General features: G+C 39.9%; 2 protein-coding genes across 3 annotated transcripts in view; one reads left to right on the forward strand and one right to left on the reverse strand.

Annotated features, from left to right (window-relative positions):
* LOC113030006 (ryanodine receptor 1-like) overlaps positions 1 to 5,563 on the reverse strand; it is a 55,318-nt gene extending 49,755 nt beyond the window's left edge. The window contains exons 1-8 of the mRNA XM_026180999.2: positions 5,516 to 5,563; positions 1,158 to 1,277; positions 969 to 1,067; positions 814 to 834; positions 579 to 653; positions 409 to 487; positions 209 to 321; positions 27 to 126 (exon numbers count right to left, since the gene is read on the reverse strand). Of these exons, the coding sequence (XP_026036784.1) occupies positions 27 to 126; positions 209 to 321; positions 409 to 487; positions 579 to 653; positions 814 to 834; positions 969 to 1,067; positions 1,158 to 1,277; positions 5,516 to 5,563 (655 nt within the window). The remainder of the gene's footprint in view (positions 1 to 26; positions 127 to 208; positions 322 to 408; positions 488 to 578; positions 654 to 813; positions 835 to 968; positions 1,068 to 1,157; positions 1,278 to 5,515) is intronic.
* A 3,886-nt stretch (positions 5,564 to 9,449) lies between these two features.
* On the forward strand, positions 9,450 to 18,284 carry nfrkb (nuclear factor related to kappaB binding protein). 2 transcript variants are annotated; one of them, XM_026183117.2, is made up of 26 exons: positions 9,450 to 9,547; positions 9,881 to 10,022; positions 10,133 to 10,334; positions 10,431 to 10,558; positions 10,649 to 10,820; positions 11,006 to 11,110; positions 11,235 to 11,308; positions 11,417 to 11,498; positions 11,921 to 12,116; positions 12,226 to 12,337; positions 12,424 to 12,550; positions 12,661 to 12,738; positions 12,831 to 12,907; positions 13,053 to 13,099; positions 13,249 to 13,309; positions 13,408 to 13,582; positions 13,683 to 13,789; positions 13,988 to 14,111; positions 14,617 to 14,696; positions 14,798 to 14,991; positions 15,114 to 15,381; positions 15,476 to 15,655; positions 15,990 to 16,718; positions 17,181 to 17,287; positions 17,458 to 17,593; positions 17,701 to 18,284. In XM_026183117.2, the coding sequence occupies exons 2-26, from the start codon at positions 9,897 to 9,899 to the stop codon at positions 17,836 to 17,838; spliced, it is 3,825 nt and encodes a 1,274-aa protein (XP_026038902.1). In that variant the 5' UTR covers positions 9,450 to 9,547; positions 9,881 to 9,896; the 3' UTR covers positions 17,839 to 18,284. The 2 variants fall into 2 exon arrangements, with proteins under 2 accessions (XP_026038902.1, XP_026038903.1); XM_026183118.2 differs by having other exon boundaries at positions 14,801 to 14,991.
* Positions 18,285 to 18,290: the final 6 nt, after the last annotated feature.

Below are 18,290 nucleotides of genomic sequence, written 5' to 3' on the forward strand. Positions count from 1 at the left end.
TTTTTAGCAGAAAGAAAATTACATACCTTCAGCTAGTTCACATCCAGACATTACAGGGGTCATGGTCCACAGAGTTTGCATGAAGGAAGCATCTACCATTAAATCACCACTGGCATAGGACAGGTGCTGCAAAGAGTGCAGATGGTAATATTAGTAATACAGACTGTAAGCTCTGACTTTTGATGCAAGTAAACGCAGTCGTGGTTACCAGGTATCGCTCTGAAGAAACACTGACAAGAATGAGGTCATCTCCGACTCTGACCTTCTCTCCTTCAGACCTTTGCTTAGAGGCTGGATGGATGGTCCACCAGCAGGCCTCTCCTGTAGTGGATATAAAGATTTAAAAAAAAAAAAAAAAACCTAGATCGGAGTCTGATGGACATGTTGAGCAAAAATGTTCGTAGTCACCTGTGGAGTCTTCCTGCAAGCCCACATCAAAAGCCAGTTTGTCTGTCAGTGAGCGCGACGTAGTCAAACAGCTCAAGTACTGCAGTGGAAAGACAGAGATAACGCTTCCAATCAGCTTTAAGAAGACGATATGATGGAAAAGCAACCACGGTAACTGCAAATGTACTCACCATGCTGGAGTGGGTGTGTTTCAGCAGGATGGCATGTCCATACAGGAGGGTTCGATGACCCCCACCTTGTGACGACTGAGTGGAGAAGGTAGAAGAAGATTTAGTGGTTAATGTATTAATGAGATAAGTTGATTGTAATATTGTGAGCAGGTTATCAGAAACAACTTCAATAAATTATGACACACTGAAAACTCAGATTTAAGTACTGGACAAAAGGAAACCTGAGCAAACCTACCCATTTGTCCAAATCGACTGCCTATGGTTGGCAGGTGGGAGATGTATAAAGTTAGAAAAGAAACAACGTGAATATAAGTTGATTGCAGCAAATGATTAAATCAAAGAACTTGTATGTACTATATCACGTGTAACCTTGTAACCTCTAAATCTTACCTCATCCACAGAGGAGTTGGACAACATCTCCTGTAATGCTCGCACAGACAGGGATTGCTCCAAAATGAAGCAGCAGATGGCGAGGTCTGGAGGGACATTCTGAAAGACACAACAACCAGTCAGCTTGGTGAACAGCAGCAATGCAAGCTCTCAAAGAAGTTATATCATTGCATTGTGTCCTTTAAATACCTGAGCATTCGATGTGGTCTCGAGAAAGCACAGACGATTTCCAAAACCTTCACATGACAGGCACAGCTTGATCTGTTCCTTAAGAATAGATGCAGTGCACTGCAGCACTACATGGTCATCCTACAAGGATAAAATAAGCTTGAAGCAGAGTAGGCATTTTGACAGGAAAACATGCACAGAGGGGTCTGTCAAAATAGCCTTTGAATCAAAGAATCGTTTGGATTTCAAACGGACAATTACAAAAGCAAAGTGTTTCAGATTAACCATTTATTCTGAAACGTTTTTGTTTATGTAGAAAAATATTACAAATGAGCATACACCACATTCTGTCTTTTGAGATTACCTAATTTTCAGTTATGCTAGTAACAGCTAGTTTAGTGTTCTGGTATTGATGTAACAGACATCTATAACCTCACATGCATTTAAGCAAATCTTAGATTTCATGGTGCATCTTACTTTTCATGGGTAAGCATATTTAACTTTTAATTAGTCACCCCGATCGGTCCATATTGACTGTACTATATTTATAAACAGTGACGTAACAACCAAAACAAGAGGTGTCAAACATATTAAGAAGCAACGTAATGTAAATGCATGATTTTTAACACTATATAAAAATTTATATCTATATGTATGCTTTTCTTTGCTTTCACTCCCAACTCCTCCTACACCATCAGGAGTTGGGCAACCACACTTGGCACATAGGTGCATCATGAGTTCTTATTTATATCGGTTTTTATGACATCATCATATTGCCTAGCAGCAGGCTAAAATAACCTGCTTTTAATCACTTTTAACACCGTATAGAACAAATGTAGTATCTTTTTTATACAACAATTGCAGCTAATTTCTTTCCATAAACCTCAGTTACACACGATAAAATATACTATTAACACCATCAGGCTGCCTAGTAACCACCTGGCAACAGGCTAAAATGGCCTGGTTTTTTTTCGCCTTTACATGGCTAGAATTTCTTATTAAAGCATTTTTAACTACAAAAGCTGATTTATACTTCATATATTAAGTATAAAGTATTAAGTGTATTAAGTACATGTTTTTATGAGGTGTTATTGGTACAAAAATACTTAAAATGGGTAACTTTAAGCATTTATATGGCTGTTACACCTTATAAAAGCATCGTGTCCTTTTAATTTAATGGTCAACAGCACAAACAGGCTGAACAACACTGTAGCACAGGTATGTACTGTTTAATTTAACAAACAACTTGCTTAACAACATGAATAATAAAGTTGAGACAAATGAATCAACCTGCAATAAAATGTGATTTTTCAAGCTACTCCCCAAGTTTGAGCCTCTGTGTTGTGTTACTTTTCAGTGCATGTCACTGGCCACAGATGCCTAAGCCCCTTCCTTTGGCTCTGAGACCCCAGCACAGTTATCTATTTCAGGCGGCTGCACCTGCTGTTCACACATCCCTTTCTGGAAAGCAAAAGATATTTAGGATTTGACAGCCAGGAAGAAAATCTCCCCACATTGCACTTGTTCAGTAACGCAATTACTCATGTTTTCAAAGGAGAGAAATATATAAAACCTTACTTTGAGGCAACACAACTCAAAATTTCACACACCGCTGTACTTAAAAATTGCTAAATTTCTTTCTCCCCCTTAATCATAGCACATGCTTACAACAAAGAACACTAAAAGGAGTTTATTGATTGTCAGAAAAAATGCAGCTCTAACACTGTAATTCTACGTTTTCTTTTTTATATTACTCAGTTTTAGCATGACTTTAAGATAATTATAACGTAATATCATATTAACATAAAAATACAGTCTTATTATTGTCAATTAATTTTATGATCTGATCACAGTCTTTTCATATCTTTAACCTTTGGCATAGTCAAGTCAAGTCTGTCATTTACAACTTTAAAGCAAAAAATACTGTACATCTTGCAGACGACCTTAAAGACCGTTCACCAAAATATTATAGAGCCTTCATAAACTGACAGTCCTACGGGAACCCTGCAGGGTCACAACAGCAGTTTTGATCAGGGCAGCTACTATGCATTTCCCCTCAATGTAGTAATATACCTACACTCACTAGTCATTTTATTAGGTACACCCTACTTCAGTTATCAGTTTGCTCCCCCTTTTGCCTTCAGGACTGCCCTAATTCTTCATGTAATGGATTCAAGGAAGGTGTTGGAAACATTCCTCAAAGATTTTGGTCGATATTGACAGGATAGCATCACACAGTTGCCGTGGATTTGTTGGCTGCACTTCTATGATGTGAATCTGGATTGATGATCTGGTCACTGTGGAGACAATTTGAGTACAAGTAACTCACTGTCACACAGGAAACCAGACTAAGATGATATGAGCTTTTTTTTATATGAGCTTCGTGATATGGCACGTTGCCCTGCTAAGAGTCACAGTGTGGTCTTCTTCCACTATAGCCGATCTTCTTTTAGGTTCAGTATACTACATGCAGAAGAGCATCTTCTTTTGTAATGAATGGTTATTTGAGTTACTGTTACTCTCCTATCAGCTCAAAGCAGTCTCCTCAGCAAGACAGTTTTGCTGGCAGAACTACTGCTCACAGGATATTCTTTCTTTTTTGGACCACTCTGTAAACCCTACAGATGGTGGGAAAATCCCCTTAGGTCAGCAGTTTCTAAAATACTCAACAGTCAAAGAATCCTCTCCAGACACATAAAGAATTATTATGCTTATTATTCCTTTTAGAAGGATGAGTTTCTGCCTGGCTGTGTGGGTGAAGTTGTGGATGGTTTTACTTCACTTTTGGTTTAATCTGAAACTATTCGGTCTAGGAAGCACTTCTGTCTGATGTGTCACAGCCTTCATTTTAACAACCAAAGTTCAGCTACAGTGACAGTGACAGCTATATCTCAGTGAACCTTGGCAGTTGTCGGTTTAGCTTCTCTACTTCTCTTTGAAAACGTAGTGGTAAAACACTCCACTAAAGAGCTAGCACTACTGCAGTAATGCAGTTCTCAAATGGACTGAAGTAAGCAGGTGCTGAAATGGGCCAAGCTTTGAAACTGTTAATCCTCACGCAGTAAATTTAGACCTCAGCTGAGTTCAAGACGAAAAGCAGCAGACTGACAGTGTCACATTGTTGACATATTTTACTTAGTGCTCTGTTTCAAGGCGAGAGACAATGTCAAGTGAAAATGTGTGCTTCTTAGAATTATGTATAGCAGCTGCAAGGTAAAATATTTACAAGAAAACGCATTTAAATTTCAAAGAGTTCACATTGTTCCAATTATCTGTTAAGGGCACCTGTTTAAACACAAAGTAGCAGACTGCAGAACACACACATTTAATCAAGAAGGAACAAAAAAACTGCAAAGATGAGAAATTCTCATAACACAGGATAATGGATAATCAGCATCTGGTTTGTGCTATTTTGAAGGCTAGAGTTACTACACTGCACATGTTCAACCACTATGTTAAACAAGTGCAACATATACGGACCATCCAAATAAAGAGTGTTACATTGAGTTGTCTGATTGCAAGGCCACAATGCCCTTCTGCAGTCAGCTTTGGCCCAGAGATCTAAGAAGGAAATCTGATAGCCCAGCAGAGAGTACTGTAGCAGAGATAAACTTGTTTAAACTAAATACTTGATATAACTATAGTACAGTCAATTATGTAAGAAATTTTAAGTAAAATATACTAAAAACCTTGTAATGTAATAAAAACAAAACAAAATTCAATGTCTGAGTGGGATTCAGTTATATCCACACAGCAGTAAAAAAGAGATACACTTCATAATGTGATAATGATCATCAATAATTAAGCAATTCATGCTTGGAAAACTGCAATCTTTCAACTGGCAGAAGAGCATTGAGTTTTATTTATTTATTCTGTAGGCGTCACAGGACTAAAGAAGTATTTAATCTTGAAGGATACTGGGCAAAAATAAAATGAAAGTGCAACGGGAAGAAGTAACAATTGATGTTTCGTGCCTCTGTATCACACGGGAGTCATGAATCAGTTCTTGTGGCTCTATAGCCAATTAAATAACAAAACATAAACATTGCCATAAAGCCAGTGGGAATGGGACGATGAGACCGATATGTCTACGTGTTAACTGTCAACTGGCACCAGACATTTTCTTCTCTGTGACAAAACAGTTGTATATCAAGTAGCCGATGGGATATAAATAGGAAACAATGCTAACAAAACCAGCCACCTGTGCCTGTCTATCTGTGCTATGTAAAGAAAGCTACCGAACACACTGAACGCTTGTCTAACTATCTGTTATAAAGCAACCACATCATGGACAAGCATAGCCACTACCATTCATTGTTGATGAATAAGTTTACCAACAGTTGACAACTAATCGAGAACAGATAAGGAGCATCACTCACTGTACGCAGAAACTGAATCTCTTCCTCTCCATCTGCACCTTCTGCCATCCTCCCAAGGAATTAAAGGCAAAACCTTTGAGAGAAATGAGAAAGTGTTGGTTTCACAGCTCTGCCACTTGTTGTGCCTGCCACATATGGCAGGACAATGTTGGTGAAGACTTCTGAAGGACAGAGTGTGTCTCCTGCCTCTCCCGGGCTGAGTTATGAGGCAGAGGGATTGACTGTTGATTACAGCATCAAAAAGAGGTGGAGCAAAAACTGAAGCAGCATTTCACATGTTCATATATCAATGCAAGGACACTATAATAAAAACTGAATATAAATCAGGAAGAAGTTAGACAAGAGTTCATCAGACATGACCCCTTATTTATTTTTTTGCCATTATTTTTTTTCTTTTCTCCTTCTTTATGTTCAATAAATAGGAGGGATCTTCACAAGTTACAGGGGAGATACAATTATGTTAAGTGTTTATCTGTTGGGTTATTCTACAACTAGAATACAATTTAGGCTTCATAAACTTTACAAATAAACCCCATACCCTTTATTTTATAATTAGCTGTTATGTATTTAAAGAAAATGATAAATAAACCATAAAAAATCTCAAAGAAAAAGATGTTAACCATGGAATGTTAGGGACTGTGAAAAGAATGCAGTTATATAGATAAATAAAAATTGAAATGAATTAGCCTTGTGGAAAATGAGCGTTACATTGGTTACAGTAGCACATTCAAACTGGTCATAAAAGATTGGAAAAATACAAAATATGTCAAACAGGACTAAACTTTGTTAGCACATCACGTGACCATGTGTTTTGTCACTTCTTTTTCCAGACTAAACAGGTTTCAGTGAAAGGATTGCACAGATGTGAGTCACAAATTAGACTGAAACAATTATAAGAGTTATGTATTGAAACCATAATAGTTCATTTATAACTTATTATAATTGACATATTTACCATGCAATTTGACTAGCAAGAGAAAAACGCCATTTTGCGGGAGTTCTCAAGAGCTAATTTGTATTTTAAAGAATATTTTGGATCTACTTTTTCAACAAATAGGTTTACATTTTGCCTCAGGACAGGTGTAATTTACACAACTATTGTGTTAGAGTCATTTTTAAATTTTTGGGTGGAACAGAAAACTCCTTACCTGCATGCAATAAAATTAGACCCAGACGATTTTATAAGCCGTACTATTAATTCGAACATTTCCATAAAATTAGACAGCTAATTCTGCACAAATAATGAATAACAGTAAATATGTTATTGAAATTACAATTCGGCAAAGTTATTAAGTTTTATGTTTGGTACAGCTACATACCAAGCACATACTTACTAATTTCCTTTAGAGGGCGGCAAAACCTCGGGGGCGAGTATGTCATTAAATATCAATCCGGTTGTTCAGTGTGACGCCACTAGCCGTGTCTGGGCCTAAACTCCGCTGCAGGTCCATATATCAAACATCACTATGGCATTACTGAGAGTTGAAAAACTGTCTAAAGTCTTTCATCTTTAATAAAATGATCAGTGTTCTGCTCTACCAGGTGTAACAATTGAGTTTAACATCCAGGCATCCATGAAAATGGAATTTATGACATTTAACGGAGTTAGAAGTTAGCAGGGAGTTAGCTCGCTAGCTTCTATCTAAATACAATATAGCATGTCCTGACTGCGGGGTTTTGGAAACAAATTAAAGCGTACAGCTATGTTATCACTTCCAGCATAAATGAAGACAGGAAACTAAACAGCAGTGACGTTTGTAGGGTTACTGAAGTTGGGCTAGCTGGTATATAATGATGTGCTACGTGACCGCTAGCGACACAGCTATGTTAGTATAATATAAACAAGCTAATCAAAGGAGCTTGCAAAGAAAAGCGTCTGGACTTCTTTAAGTTACTTGAAGACGTTTCGCCTCTCATCCGAGAAGCTTCTTCAGTTCTAAGGTCAAATGGTGGAGAGTCCCAGATATAAACCTAGTGGGAGTATCCCCCCACAGAGGGACAAAAGGACCCCCTGATGATCCTCTAATCGCCTGAGCCAAGGTGTGAAACTGGGTGTGGGTCCCAATCAGCCAGAGTTTCGGGTGAGTTCATTGTGAAACCTGGCCCCACCCTATCATGCGAATTCCTGAGATCAGATGGCCCAGGATGTGAGTGGGCGTTAAGGCGTCTGGGAAGGGATCTCAAAACTGGATTATAGATGGCTTCTTTCACTCCTCTTTCAAACCATCTGTCCTCTCTGTCCAAAATGTGAACATTGGCATCCTCGAAAGAGTGTCCTTTGTGCCAATGTTCACATTTTGGACAGAGAGGACAGATGGTTTGAAAGAGGAGTGAAAGAAGCCATCTATGTCCACTGTGAGCGACCATCTTTGAACAGAGGCGGTGGTTTACGACACCAACTGTCTGCCATCTATAATCCAGTTTTGAGATCCCTTCCCAGACGCCTTAACGCCCACTCACATCCTGGGCCATCTGATCTCAGGAATTCGCATGATAGGGTGGGGCCAGGTTTCACAATGAACTCACCCGAAACTCTGGCTGATTGGGACCCACACCCAGTTTCACACCTTGGCTCAGGCGATTAGAGGATCATCAGGGGGTCCTTTTGTCCCTCTGTGGGGGAACACTCCCACTAGGTTTATATCTGGGACTCTCCACCATTTGACCTTAGAACTGAAGAAGCTTCTCGGATGAGAGGCGAAACGTCTTCAAGTAACTTAAAGAAGTCCAGACGCTTTTCTTTGCAAGCTCCTTTGACTACGATGACCTGGATGACTGAGAATCTTCACAGACATAAACAAGCTAACTTTTTTCCACTCTATAAAAGTTAACGTGAGGATTCTCGGTGGTCAGGAACAAATGTAATCGCATGGCAGGATGCTGTAAAAGAATCAAACTTCAGCCAGGAGAACAACTGAGATAATCCATCCACAATACGAGGTTAGTCATTCATGTAACAGCACCATGCAGGACAGACGAGCTCTACAGAGGGTTGTGCGGTCAGCTGAGCGTACCATCCGCTCCGAGCTCCCTGACCTGCACTCAATCTACAGCAGGCGGTGCTGGACCAAGGCCAGGAAGATCGTGAAGGACCTCAGCCATCCCAACAACAGACTGTTCTCTCTGTTGAGGTCAGGAAAGCGATTCCGCTCCCTGAAGACCAACACAGAGAGACTGAGGAGGAGCTTCTTCCCGCAGGCGATACGGTCTCTCAATCACACCACCACACAGTACTGACCCACACATATGGTTCTTACACACACACTGGACTTTCTGGACATTGTTTTTGCACAACACTGGTCACTATATTCTTCATTTCCAGTTAATACTTGTACAGCTGCTGTTATTGTGTATATATTTATTTATATTTAGATTTCTTCATACATTCTTATATAGTTCTATATTGTGTATTGTGTATTTTGTTGTACAGTTATTTTATTTTCAACTTTAATTTATATATTTTATCTTATTCTTCCCAGTTAAATTTACCCTTCATTCTAATTTGTGTTGTACAGTTATTTCATTTTTAACCTTAATTTATATTTTATTCCTTCCTAGTTAAATTTACCCTTTTTAATTTTTCATATTTATTTCCTATCTTATTCATAGCCTTTCCTTTTTTGTTTTCTTTAGGTCACGAGCAGTTGTCCAAGCATTTCACTACATATCGTACTGTGTATGACTGTGTACGTGACAAATAAAATTTGAATTTGAATTTGAATGTACTGCTGCATGGGCTGGGCTGTTACATCCTAAGGTTTTAAAAACTGAGCTTAAATAAATGATTAGCGGTAATAAAAGCCGAGGGAGGTCAACAGTGATCACTGACTGTTTTAGGAGCTTTTTGAGATTAAATAGAAGAAAATACAAAACATTAAACATGTTAACAACACAAAAGCCATATTAAACGCAGACTACTTTAGGCCCGGAAGTAGGATTCGTCACGACAGCACTTAACAATCGGATAGAAGAAGAAAACCGTGCGTCGGTAAAATAGTTCCCTCTTCATTTCAAAACATAGAGCAAAGTCAGGTAAGAGCTACCAACAGTTTTTAATCACTTGCATCTATATGAGCACAGTATTTTTCCATTTTATTCTATTAGCCAGCATACTGCACAGAGTACTATCATTGGTGGCTAACCTAAATCCCAGCTTAGTGAGTAGAGACCGTATATAGACGCGTCATATTGAGCTTCCTGCTAGCTTAGCTTAGCACCTTAGCGTAGTTTGTTATGAGGTGTTTCGTTGCTGTGGATGGTTTTGTTTGCTTGCGCTACAACACTACCCCAAAACTATTTAATGAACAACGTGAATAAGTGAAAAGACGTATTCCGAGGGTTTGTGATCATGTGAAATACTTGAAGGTGGGAACAGAGGAGAATGGACGCCCTTGCACACATGCTTTCGGACCCTCTTGATCCAAAAGAAGAGAACGATGAGCAAATCACCGAGGAGTGCATGCTGGGGAACTGCAGAGTGAGCCTTCCAGAGGACCTCCTGGAGGACGTGAGTTGTTTGGCATTTAGTTGCGAAATTATCCTCTTTTCTGCTGTTTCACGGTTCATATTTTGCTTCACATATCTTCATATGTTGCTGTTCACTTCTTTTTACGACAGCCTGAAATTTTCTTCTCTGTGCTGAGTGAAGGCACTTGGCGTGAAGTACTGACAGATTCCCAGCGGCAGCACCTTCGTCAGTTTCTGCCGCAGTTTCCTGAGAACAATAGTGTGGAGCAGGACAGTACCATCAGTGACCTATTCAATAATAAAAATTTTAACTTTGGGAACCCCCTTCATCTTGCACAAAAACTATTCAGAGGTGCTTACCACTTTACTTTACTGCTGAGAAGAGTGAATGATGCTGAATTGATTTTTGAAGCAGTTACTCATCACATCTCTTGTTATCCCAACCCAGATGGTTACTTCAATCCTGAGGTGGTCAAGTACAGACAACTGTGTGCCAAGTCCCAGAGGAAACGACAGGTGCACTGCCTTCAGCAGTATTACCACAGGCTGCTGAAGCAGATCCTCGTCTCCAGAAAGGTATTTGTGTTTTTTAAGTTTGTGGAAGATTGCGCACAGCCTCTTAGCTTCTGTCTGTGTCTGTGAGTTTTGATGTATTTCTTGTTGCAGGAGCTGCTGGACTTTGCAGTACAAAATGGTCTGGACTTTCCACATAAAAGAAGGTTACCAACCAAAACCCATGCAGAAATGCGGGAGGCAAGGGTGACAAGAAGATTGAGTCGCATAATGAAGGAGGTCAAAGCTGAGTGTGGGGACAGCAATGCTTCATCTGATGATGATGGTTTGTCTGGTCTTGGATGAGTGTTTCTAATGCTAATTACATTCTTTTGTAATCTATGAAGCACTTCATTGACAGCTAACATGAATATGAAAAATTGAGAGGAAACTTAAACATACAGATTGATTGATACATCAATTTGAATCATCACAAGACTGACCATACCAGTTCCTTTGGATGCCTTCCAGATATATCACCATGGACTCCGGCACCTCAGTCACCCTCTTCTCCAACACCCACGGTCTCAGTCAGAGTACTACCAAGCCTCTCCACTCAAGACATGAAGAGTACTGGTACGTGATTTGTCGTGTACCCTGAATAATGTTACTGTGTTGTTTAAGCACAGGAAGTGTGTTTTTTTTTTTTTTTTTTATACATAATTTGTTATCATTGTTATTATTATGATTATCATAACAGAAAAAATAGAACTTGGTGAGCAGGATTTGAAAGTCATGCTGCAGAATCATCGTGAGAAGAGGAAGCGACAACCGGTAAGTTGCAAGAGACGGAGACAAAACGCATGATTCTCATAAGGTTTGTTCACTATATCTTTAATGACTTTTTTTTAATTTTATTTATTTATTTTTTTTTATTCCTAGGACCATCCAGACTTGATAACCTCTGATATCCACCTTGGAGACATACTTTCAAGAGCAAACATGGGTCGTAAAGGGACTATGCGTGAGTAAATGTGTTTAAAATATCCACTTTTTAAATGTTTTAATGAAACATTAAAAAATTGATGACCGTTTTTGTTAGAAATCTACAAAGAGAACTCCAGAATTTTAAAAAAGCAACAAATAGGGGGTTAAAATTATATCGGAATAGAAGGCCTTAAATACTCATATACAGTCCACCTCAGCTTTCACAGCTTATGTCACAATGAAACACATGAGTTGTACCTCGAGCTTCAAGAAAGACTTATGTAATAGTGAACGTCTGGGGAGGTATACAAAAAAAGTAATGAAAACCTTTATGTCATCCATCTTTCTTAAAAGGGAGCGCATTGGTATGTGGAAACTTTGATACAGAATGTCAGTACTTTCAGATTACACTGTGACACTGATAATATTGTTTGTCTTTGTTTATTTCAATTGTCACAGCACTCTTCGATCTGTCTTTGCCTAAGAAGAAGATCAGAGATGAGAGAAGGAAGAAGAAAATGAGGACGATAAAAGTTGAATCTGAGGACACCTGTGACACTCTTGCACCTCCAGACACCCCATCAGCTCCACCAGCAAACATAATCAACTCCCTGCCAGATGCACCGTCTACCCCGCTAACCAACATTAAGGAGGAGTGAGTCTAGCAAATTGCTGGTGTCAAAATGTAACTGTATAGTCTGGCTAGATGATGGATCCTCTTCTTCTACTTATCAGTATTATTATTATTATTATTATTATTGCAGAGTTGTGGAGGAGTATCTAAGCAGTCCCGTTCCAGTTGAGGAAATAGTCGCCAGTTTTTTCAGTTTGCTGGAAAACATCTTGAGGACAGAAGGTCCTGCCAGTACTTCAGTGGTAAGCGCTAATTTCGGCCTGCATACATGTTTTAAATTTTGTAACATCCCTGTAGAGAATTTAACACCATTAATTTAATCCCTCAGTTGGAGGAGAAAGTTCAAATATGGCAGTCATCTCCAGCAAGTTCCATTAATGCATGGTTTTCTTCAGCCTCGTGCTGGTCTGACTTGGTTGTTCAAGCCCTGCAGTTTCTTGCAGGAGAGACTAAAGGTGAGTAGCAATGGTCACTCACACTAAAACAGTATTTTTTTTTTACCCCGTGTTGGAGTGGGAAGAAATATCCAAGTATTTACCTCTGCACTCTTCTGTTTGTAAATCAGATGGCATGATGGCACTTCCCAGTGGCTTTTCTCCATTTGTGGAATTTTCTGATGAATGTCAACAGTGGAGGTGGATCGGTAAGCACATTCAAACGCAGCAATACCTGGCCTGAAGTAGTGCTTGTTGTTGGTGGTCGTCAAAGGAGATTAACATTCACAATTTCTTTTAGGTCCCACTCAGGATACAGAGAAGGATTTGAGTGCACTGTGTCAGTTGTGGTTAGACTCCAAAGATTTCATTGTCAAGGTAAAAAAAAAAATATATTACTACAAAAAATGCCGTGTGACTTGTACACTTGTGACATTGTACAGCTTGTACAATGCTGTACGTTAGTTGTGTTTTATCAGTTTTATCTCTGACAATATTTAAAAAGGCTTTTTATCTTCAACAGACAGAAAATGAAGAAACATTAGACATGACCTCTCCCACACCGAGACTGTAAGCTTCAGCAATTTATGATTTTTATTGCTAATTTCATGTTTTCTGCTTGTTTCTTGAATTATTGTGACATTAAAGTTATTCTTAAGAAGTGTAATACACGTATATGTAAGCTCCTAATTTTTTTTTTTTTCCCCCTCTTCACACAGTTCAACTGATTATGTCGTGCGTCCCAGCACTGGAGATGAGAGACAAGTGTTTCAAGTCCAGGTTTGCTTTTGTGCTGCAACGTTTAAAGTGATCTGCACATCTGGCCTGACATACCCTCTCTGAAGTCCACATACTTTTTTTTTCTTTTTAATTATTAGGAGCAGCAACGGTACAACCAGCCACATAAGGCTTTCACGTTTAGGATGCATGGCTTTGAATCTGTGGTGGGTCCAGTTAAAGGAGTGTTCGATAAGGAGATGTCACTAAACAAAGCCAGGGAGCACACGCTGCTGCGCTCAGACCGACCACCATACGTCACCATTCTTTCTCTGGGTTAGAGCTTCTGTTTTACGTGGATTCCATTGATGTGGGGACTCACTGCTTTAGCAGTAAAGCCATTCGTATGACTTTTGCCTCTTTTCTTTTTTTCTAGTACGGGATGCAGCAGCCAGATTACCCAATGGGGAGGGAACGAGAGCAGAGATCTGTGAACTGCTGAAAGACTCACAGTTTCTTGCTCCAGATGTCACAAGTGCACAGGCATGAAAGAGTTTTCCCTTCTTTTTTTCCTCTTCATTAAGTTTTTTCTCTGTGTCCCTTATCATTTTTCATAATTACAGATGACTTCTTTGTTGTGTTTGATTATGAATTGACCACTTTTCAGAGACAGACACTGGCTTTAAGCTTTAGCCTTTTAGTGATATTTTCCGTGAGTAAGGAGCTTTGCTTTCCATTTAGGTGAATACAGTTGTCAGCGGGGCTCTGGATAGACTTCACTATGAGAAAGACCCCTGTGTCAAGTATGACATCGGCCGCAAACTGTGGATTTACCTGCACCGCAATCGCAGCCAGGAAGAGTTTGGTAAGCCACAAAGCTTATTTCAAAATATTTCTGGTTTATGGAGCTGCCTTAAAGAACAGTGTCTTGTTTTTACTCAACATCAGGATACAGTACTCTGCTCTGTATGAAGGACATTATCAGAAGACATTAGGAGCCTACTAAAATCTGACCCTTTCTTGCACAATATCTTACTTATTTGGTTTGCTGGCTCTTGGCCCTGTCCACGTCTCCATGAGGTGTTACAGATTAACTCTAATTATCGCTTTTATTGCACTTGTTGTCCTCAACTCAACTAACATTAACTGGTTTATTTCCTGCTTGATTCTGCTCCTGTTGTGTGCGTGAGTCATGGCACATTTAACATTAGCATCAAGCAAAATGAACTACCTTTATCATCTCTTTCCATGTGAAGAAAAGACATTTCATTTGTAAAAGCCTCTTTAGCTCTGTTAGATACAGAAAATGACTTAATCACTGAGCAGTGGAGGGAAAAAAACTTATTCTTTGGTTTATTTGTCCTATCCAGAGAGGATCCACCAGGCTCAAGCTGCAGCTGCAAAAGCAAGAAAAGCTCTACAGCAAAAACCGAAACCAGCAGCTAAACCTGTAAGTCCACAGGAAAAAAAACAAACACCCAACAGCATTTACTGGGGGAAATAACCATTTACCAATTATTGTTTTGATTAATCTTTGTTTTTATGGTTTAGAAGTCTGGAAGCAAAGATGGAGGCAACAAAACTGGATTTTTGGAAGCAGGACAGGATATAGGTTCTAATCCCATGTCACCAATCCCGACGACACCCACTCCGAACACACCTGGAACCCCCAAATCACCCTTACCCTCCACAGTCACCACACCAACAAAAACCAGAGTCCCAGATACAATCAAAACCAGCCCAGGGTCAGTGTGCCATATTTTTTTTTTTTTTCTTATTTATATTGTCTAGAACATACGTTTTGATTCATTTGTGCAATTTCAAATCAACTCTTGTCTGTTGCTTCTGCTCCCTCTTGTACGCCTAGTGTTCTTCTTGTGTCCCCTCCATCGTTGCCCCAGCTGGGAACTATTTTGCCCACAAGTCAGGCTTGTCCACCAGCTTCACAGCCAGTTACATCCCACGCAGCTCGTATAGTGAGTCACCTGACGGCAGGTTCTCTTCCACAAGTACGAGTCGTTCCTGCTCAGCCTGGCCTGGGGTCATCGGCAGGAAGTCAGCAAGCCACACTGGTACATCAGACCCCTCACCAGATCCGGATGCCAGTGTCAGTGTCTGCTAAAGGAATTTCACAGGTACCAAAAACAACTAGTAATTTTTAAAAGATGGATGGATGGTTGTTGGAAATGTACAATTAATTCTGTCTGTGTTTGTTGTGTATGTCAACAGGCTGTGGTGTCTGTGCCTTTAAGAAGTCAACCTGCTAGCAGTCCAGTCCAGGTTCCAACTACATTGTCTGTGTCAGCTGTAACTGTGGCCAAACCTCAATCTGGATCACCTGGTAGCCCAGCTACCAACCCTGCTTCTCCAGCTGTGCTGCAAGGAGTCACCAGCCCAAACATCAAACAGGTTGAGCATTTTCTTTTAACTGTATATATTTGGGTATCTACTATCTGAAGGGCCCTTTAATAAAGACGACTACAGTGCAACAGTGGTGCATAGTTATTAACCGTATAGTAGAGATGTTCCCTTAAATGTCAGATGCTTACAGATATACACATGAATAAACAAATTTGACTCCTTACAATCTCAGCGCAACAACTATAGTTGAAATGTAGTTTAACTGAGTAGTATACAGGAAGAGGATGGTGACAGGAAAAAAATCCTTGAAGGCCGTTTACCATTTAATGATCCCGTGATTTATTATTTGTATAATTATCATTATAATAATTATTATTTGCAGGTGTCTATCACAGGACAACTGGGAGTAAAGTCTCCAGGAGCAGGAATTCCTATTACAGCTACAAACCTTCGCATCCAAGGCAAAGATGTCCTACGCCTCCCACCATCGTCCATAACCACAGATGCTAAAGGCCAAACAGTGCTGCGGATCACCCCAGACATGATGGCAACACTTGCCAAATCCCCAGTTACGACCGTCAAGCTCACTTCTGACTTTCTGGGCTCTGCCTCCACAGGCGGCAAGAGCATATCAGCCACTCTTCACGTGACACCACCCCATCCTTCACCTTCTTCGGTGTCCAGTGCTGCATCCTGTACTGGGGAAGTACAGACCACTAAAGCAGGACACGTTGCCTCGACCTTGTTAAAGGCTGCAGGAGACACGACCATTCGTTTGATGCCCACGTTGGCCGTCACTGTGGCCGACCAAAAATCTAGGACCTTCTCCACTGTGACTTCCCCAGACAAGACCGGCGCCACAATTCGGATAATGCCGGGCCTGGGTGTAATTCCACAGAAACCAGGTCAGACCATCACAATGACCACCACCACTGGCAGTAAACCTCTCACAGCAAGTACATGTGCTAACGTAGTGACCATGCCTGCCAGTGTTGTGGCCGGTGCTAAAGGGATCACAGTGGCTTCTGGAGCTTCGGGGTCACCTCTGACGCTAGGAACAGCTACAGCTACTGTGCGACAGGTCCCTACTACAGTTGTCACCACACAAACGGTTAGAGAAATATTCAGTGTTATTCATCACTATAACACACTGTTGAATCCAACAATGTTATCTAATGCATGTCTTAAGAAGGGTTTAAGTGTGAGAGTTAACCAAACAGCTTACAGTTACTGAAAAGATTATCCCAACTATGTGTAACTATCTGTTAAAACTAGAGATAGTTAATGTTTTAACGGGTTGGTAATTTATTGATTTACATGGTTTCCTCAAATGAAAACCAGGAACTGATAAGCAAGGAATGCATCCACCTGTTCCTCGCTTTCTCCAAACATACAGTCAGCTTGCATTCAGCAAGTCATTTCACTGCAGACTTTTGTTTTTCTTTAGTGATCTATAATAGGATATTCTCAATAATGGGAATTTTGAATTTTACCTTATTTAAATGATTGCTTTAAGTGTACTGTAAAACCATCAATAACAGGCCCAAACCATTCTGTTCTTTGAACACTGTAGGGGAAGTTACCCGCACGGATCACAGTCCCCCTGTCTGTCCTCAATCAGCCACTGAAGAGCAAGAGTGTTGTAACGACACCCATTGTGAAAGGAAGCCTGAACACAAAGTAAGGCTGCACAGATTTAGACTTTTCGCTTTCATTTTATTGTGAAGGTTAATGCTCTAAGATATAATTTTATTTCAGCAATTTGTGTGTTTTCTTGACATTATAACAGTAGAAGTGCACATTTTTGCAGTTGATCTATATTTATACATTTCTCTCTCCTGTGTGAGCAGTATTAGCAGCCTGGGCAGAAACATCATTCTCACCACCATGCCTGCTGGCACGAAGCTGATTGCAGGAAACAAACCTGTCAGTTTTGTCACAGCGCAACAGTTCCAACAGCTTCAGCAGCAAGGACAGGCCACACAGGTTTTTGTAGATGCTTTTCATTTTTAGCACATATAGTGATTTCATTTTATAGTTTCTGTTCAGATCAAACAAATACAGAGAATTATCTACCATCTTATACTCTTCAGGTTCGGATCCAGACAGTTCCAGCGCAGCAGGTTCAGCACATGGCTGCAGGCTCCCCAAAATCTGTTTCAACAGTCGTAGTCACAACAGCACCTTCACCAAAATGTACGCCTGATACTCCACCGGCTCCACAACAGTGATCTCATCCTGTCAGCCTACAATGACTCATAGATCAAGGATGCTATACATGTACCAGGATTGTTTGTTTTTGTCCAATATTTATCAGAGTTTTAGTTCAGTTTGCAAGTTAAAAAACATAAAAGCCAGAAACCTAATTCTTCCCTGAAAACCCTGTTGCCTTTCTTTTCCTCCAAGTATTACATGAAAATTCTGGTCATTTATTAACAAAATGTTACCTCCTGAATTTGTTTCTCCACATTGTTATAAACAAAATATATCATAAGAAAATTCAGCCTGTTTATAATCTTTCCGTAGAAATTCCAGGTGCAAGTTTGTGGGAAAACTGAAAAGTCTACATGGTCTCTTGATAACCTCAAACAACAACTTGTCCGATTGTATTAAAGTACTAATTCAGTTTAATATAAGCAAGTTGTGATTTGTTAATAAAATATTTCAATATGTTGCATTTTTT

Source organism: Astatotilapia calliptera, chromosome 10, assembly GCF_964374335.1.
Source record: "Astatotilapia calliptera chromosome 10, fAstCal68.1, whole genome shotgun sequence".
Lineage (NCBI taxonomy): Eukaryota > Metazoa > Chordata > Actinopteri > Cichliformes > Cichlidae > Astatotilapia > Astatotilapia calliptera.

What these genes read in the sequence shown, in the direction of transcription:
- nfrkb (XM_026183117.2), top strand. Translation starts at nt 9,897, where the DNA reads ATGGACGCCCTTGCACACATGCTTTCGGACCCTCTTGATCCAAAAGAA. An exon ending in TCAAGACATGAAGAGTACTG is followed by an intron (nt 11,111 to 11,234) that starts GTACGTGATTTG and finishes TTATCATAACAG; the next exon opens with AAAAAATAGAACTTGGTGAG. An exon ending in CGTCACCATTCTTTCTCTGG is followed by an intron (nt 13,583 to 13,682) that starts GTTAGAGCTTCT and finishes CTTTTTTTCTAG; the next exon opens with TACGGGATGCAGCAGCCAGA.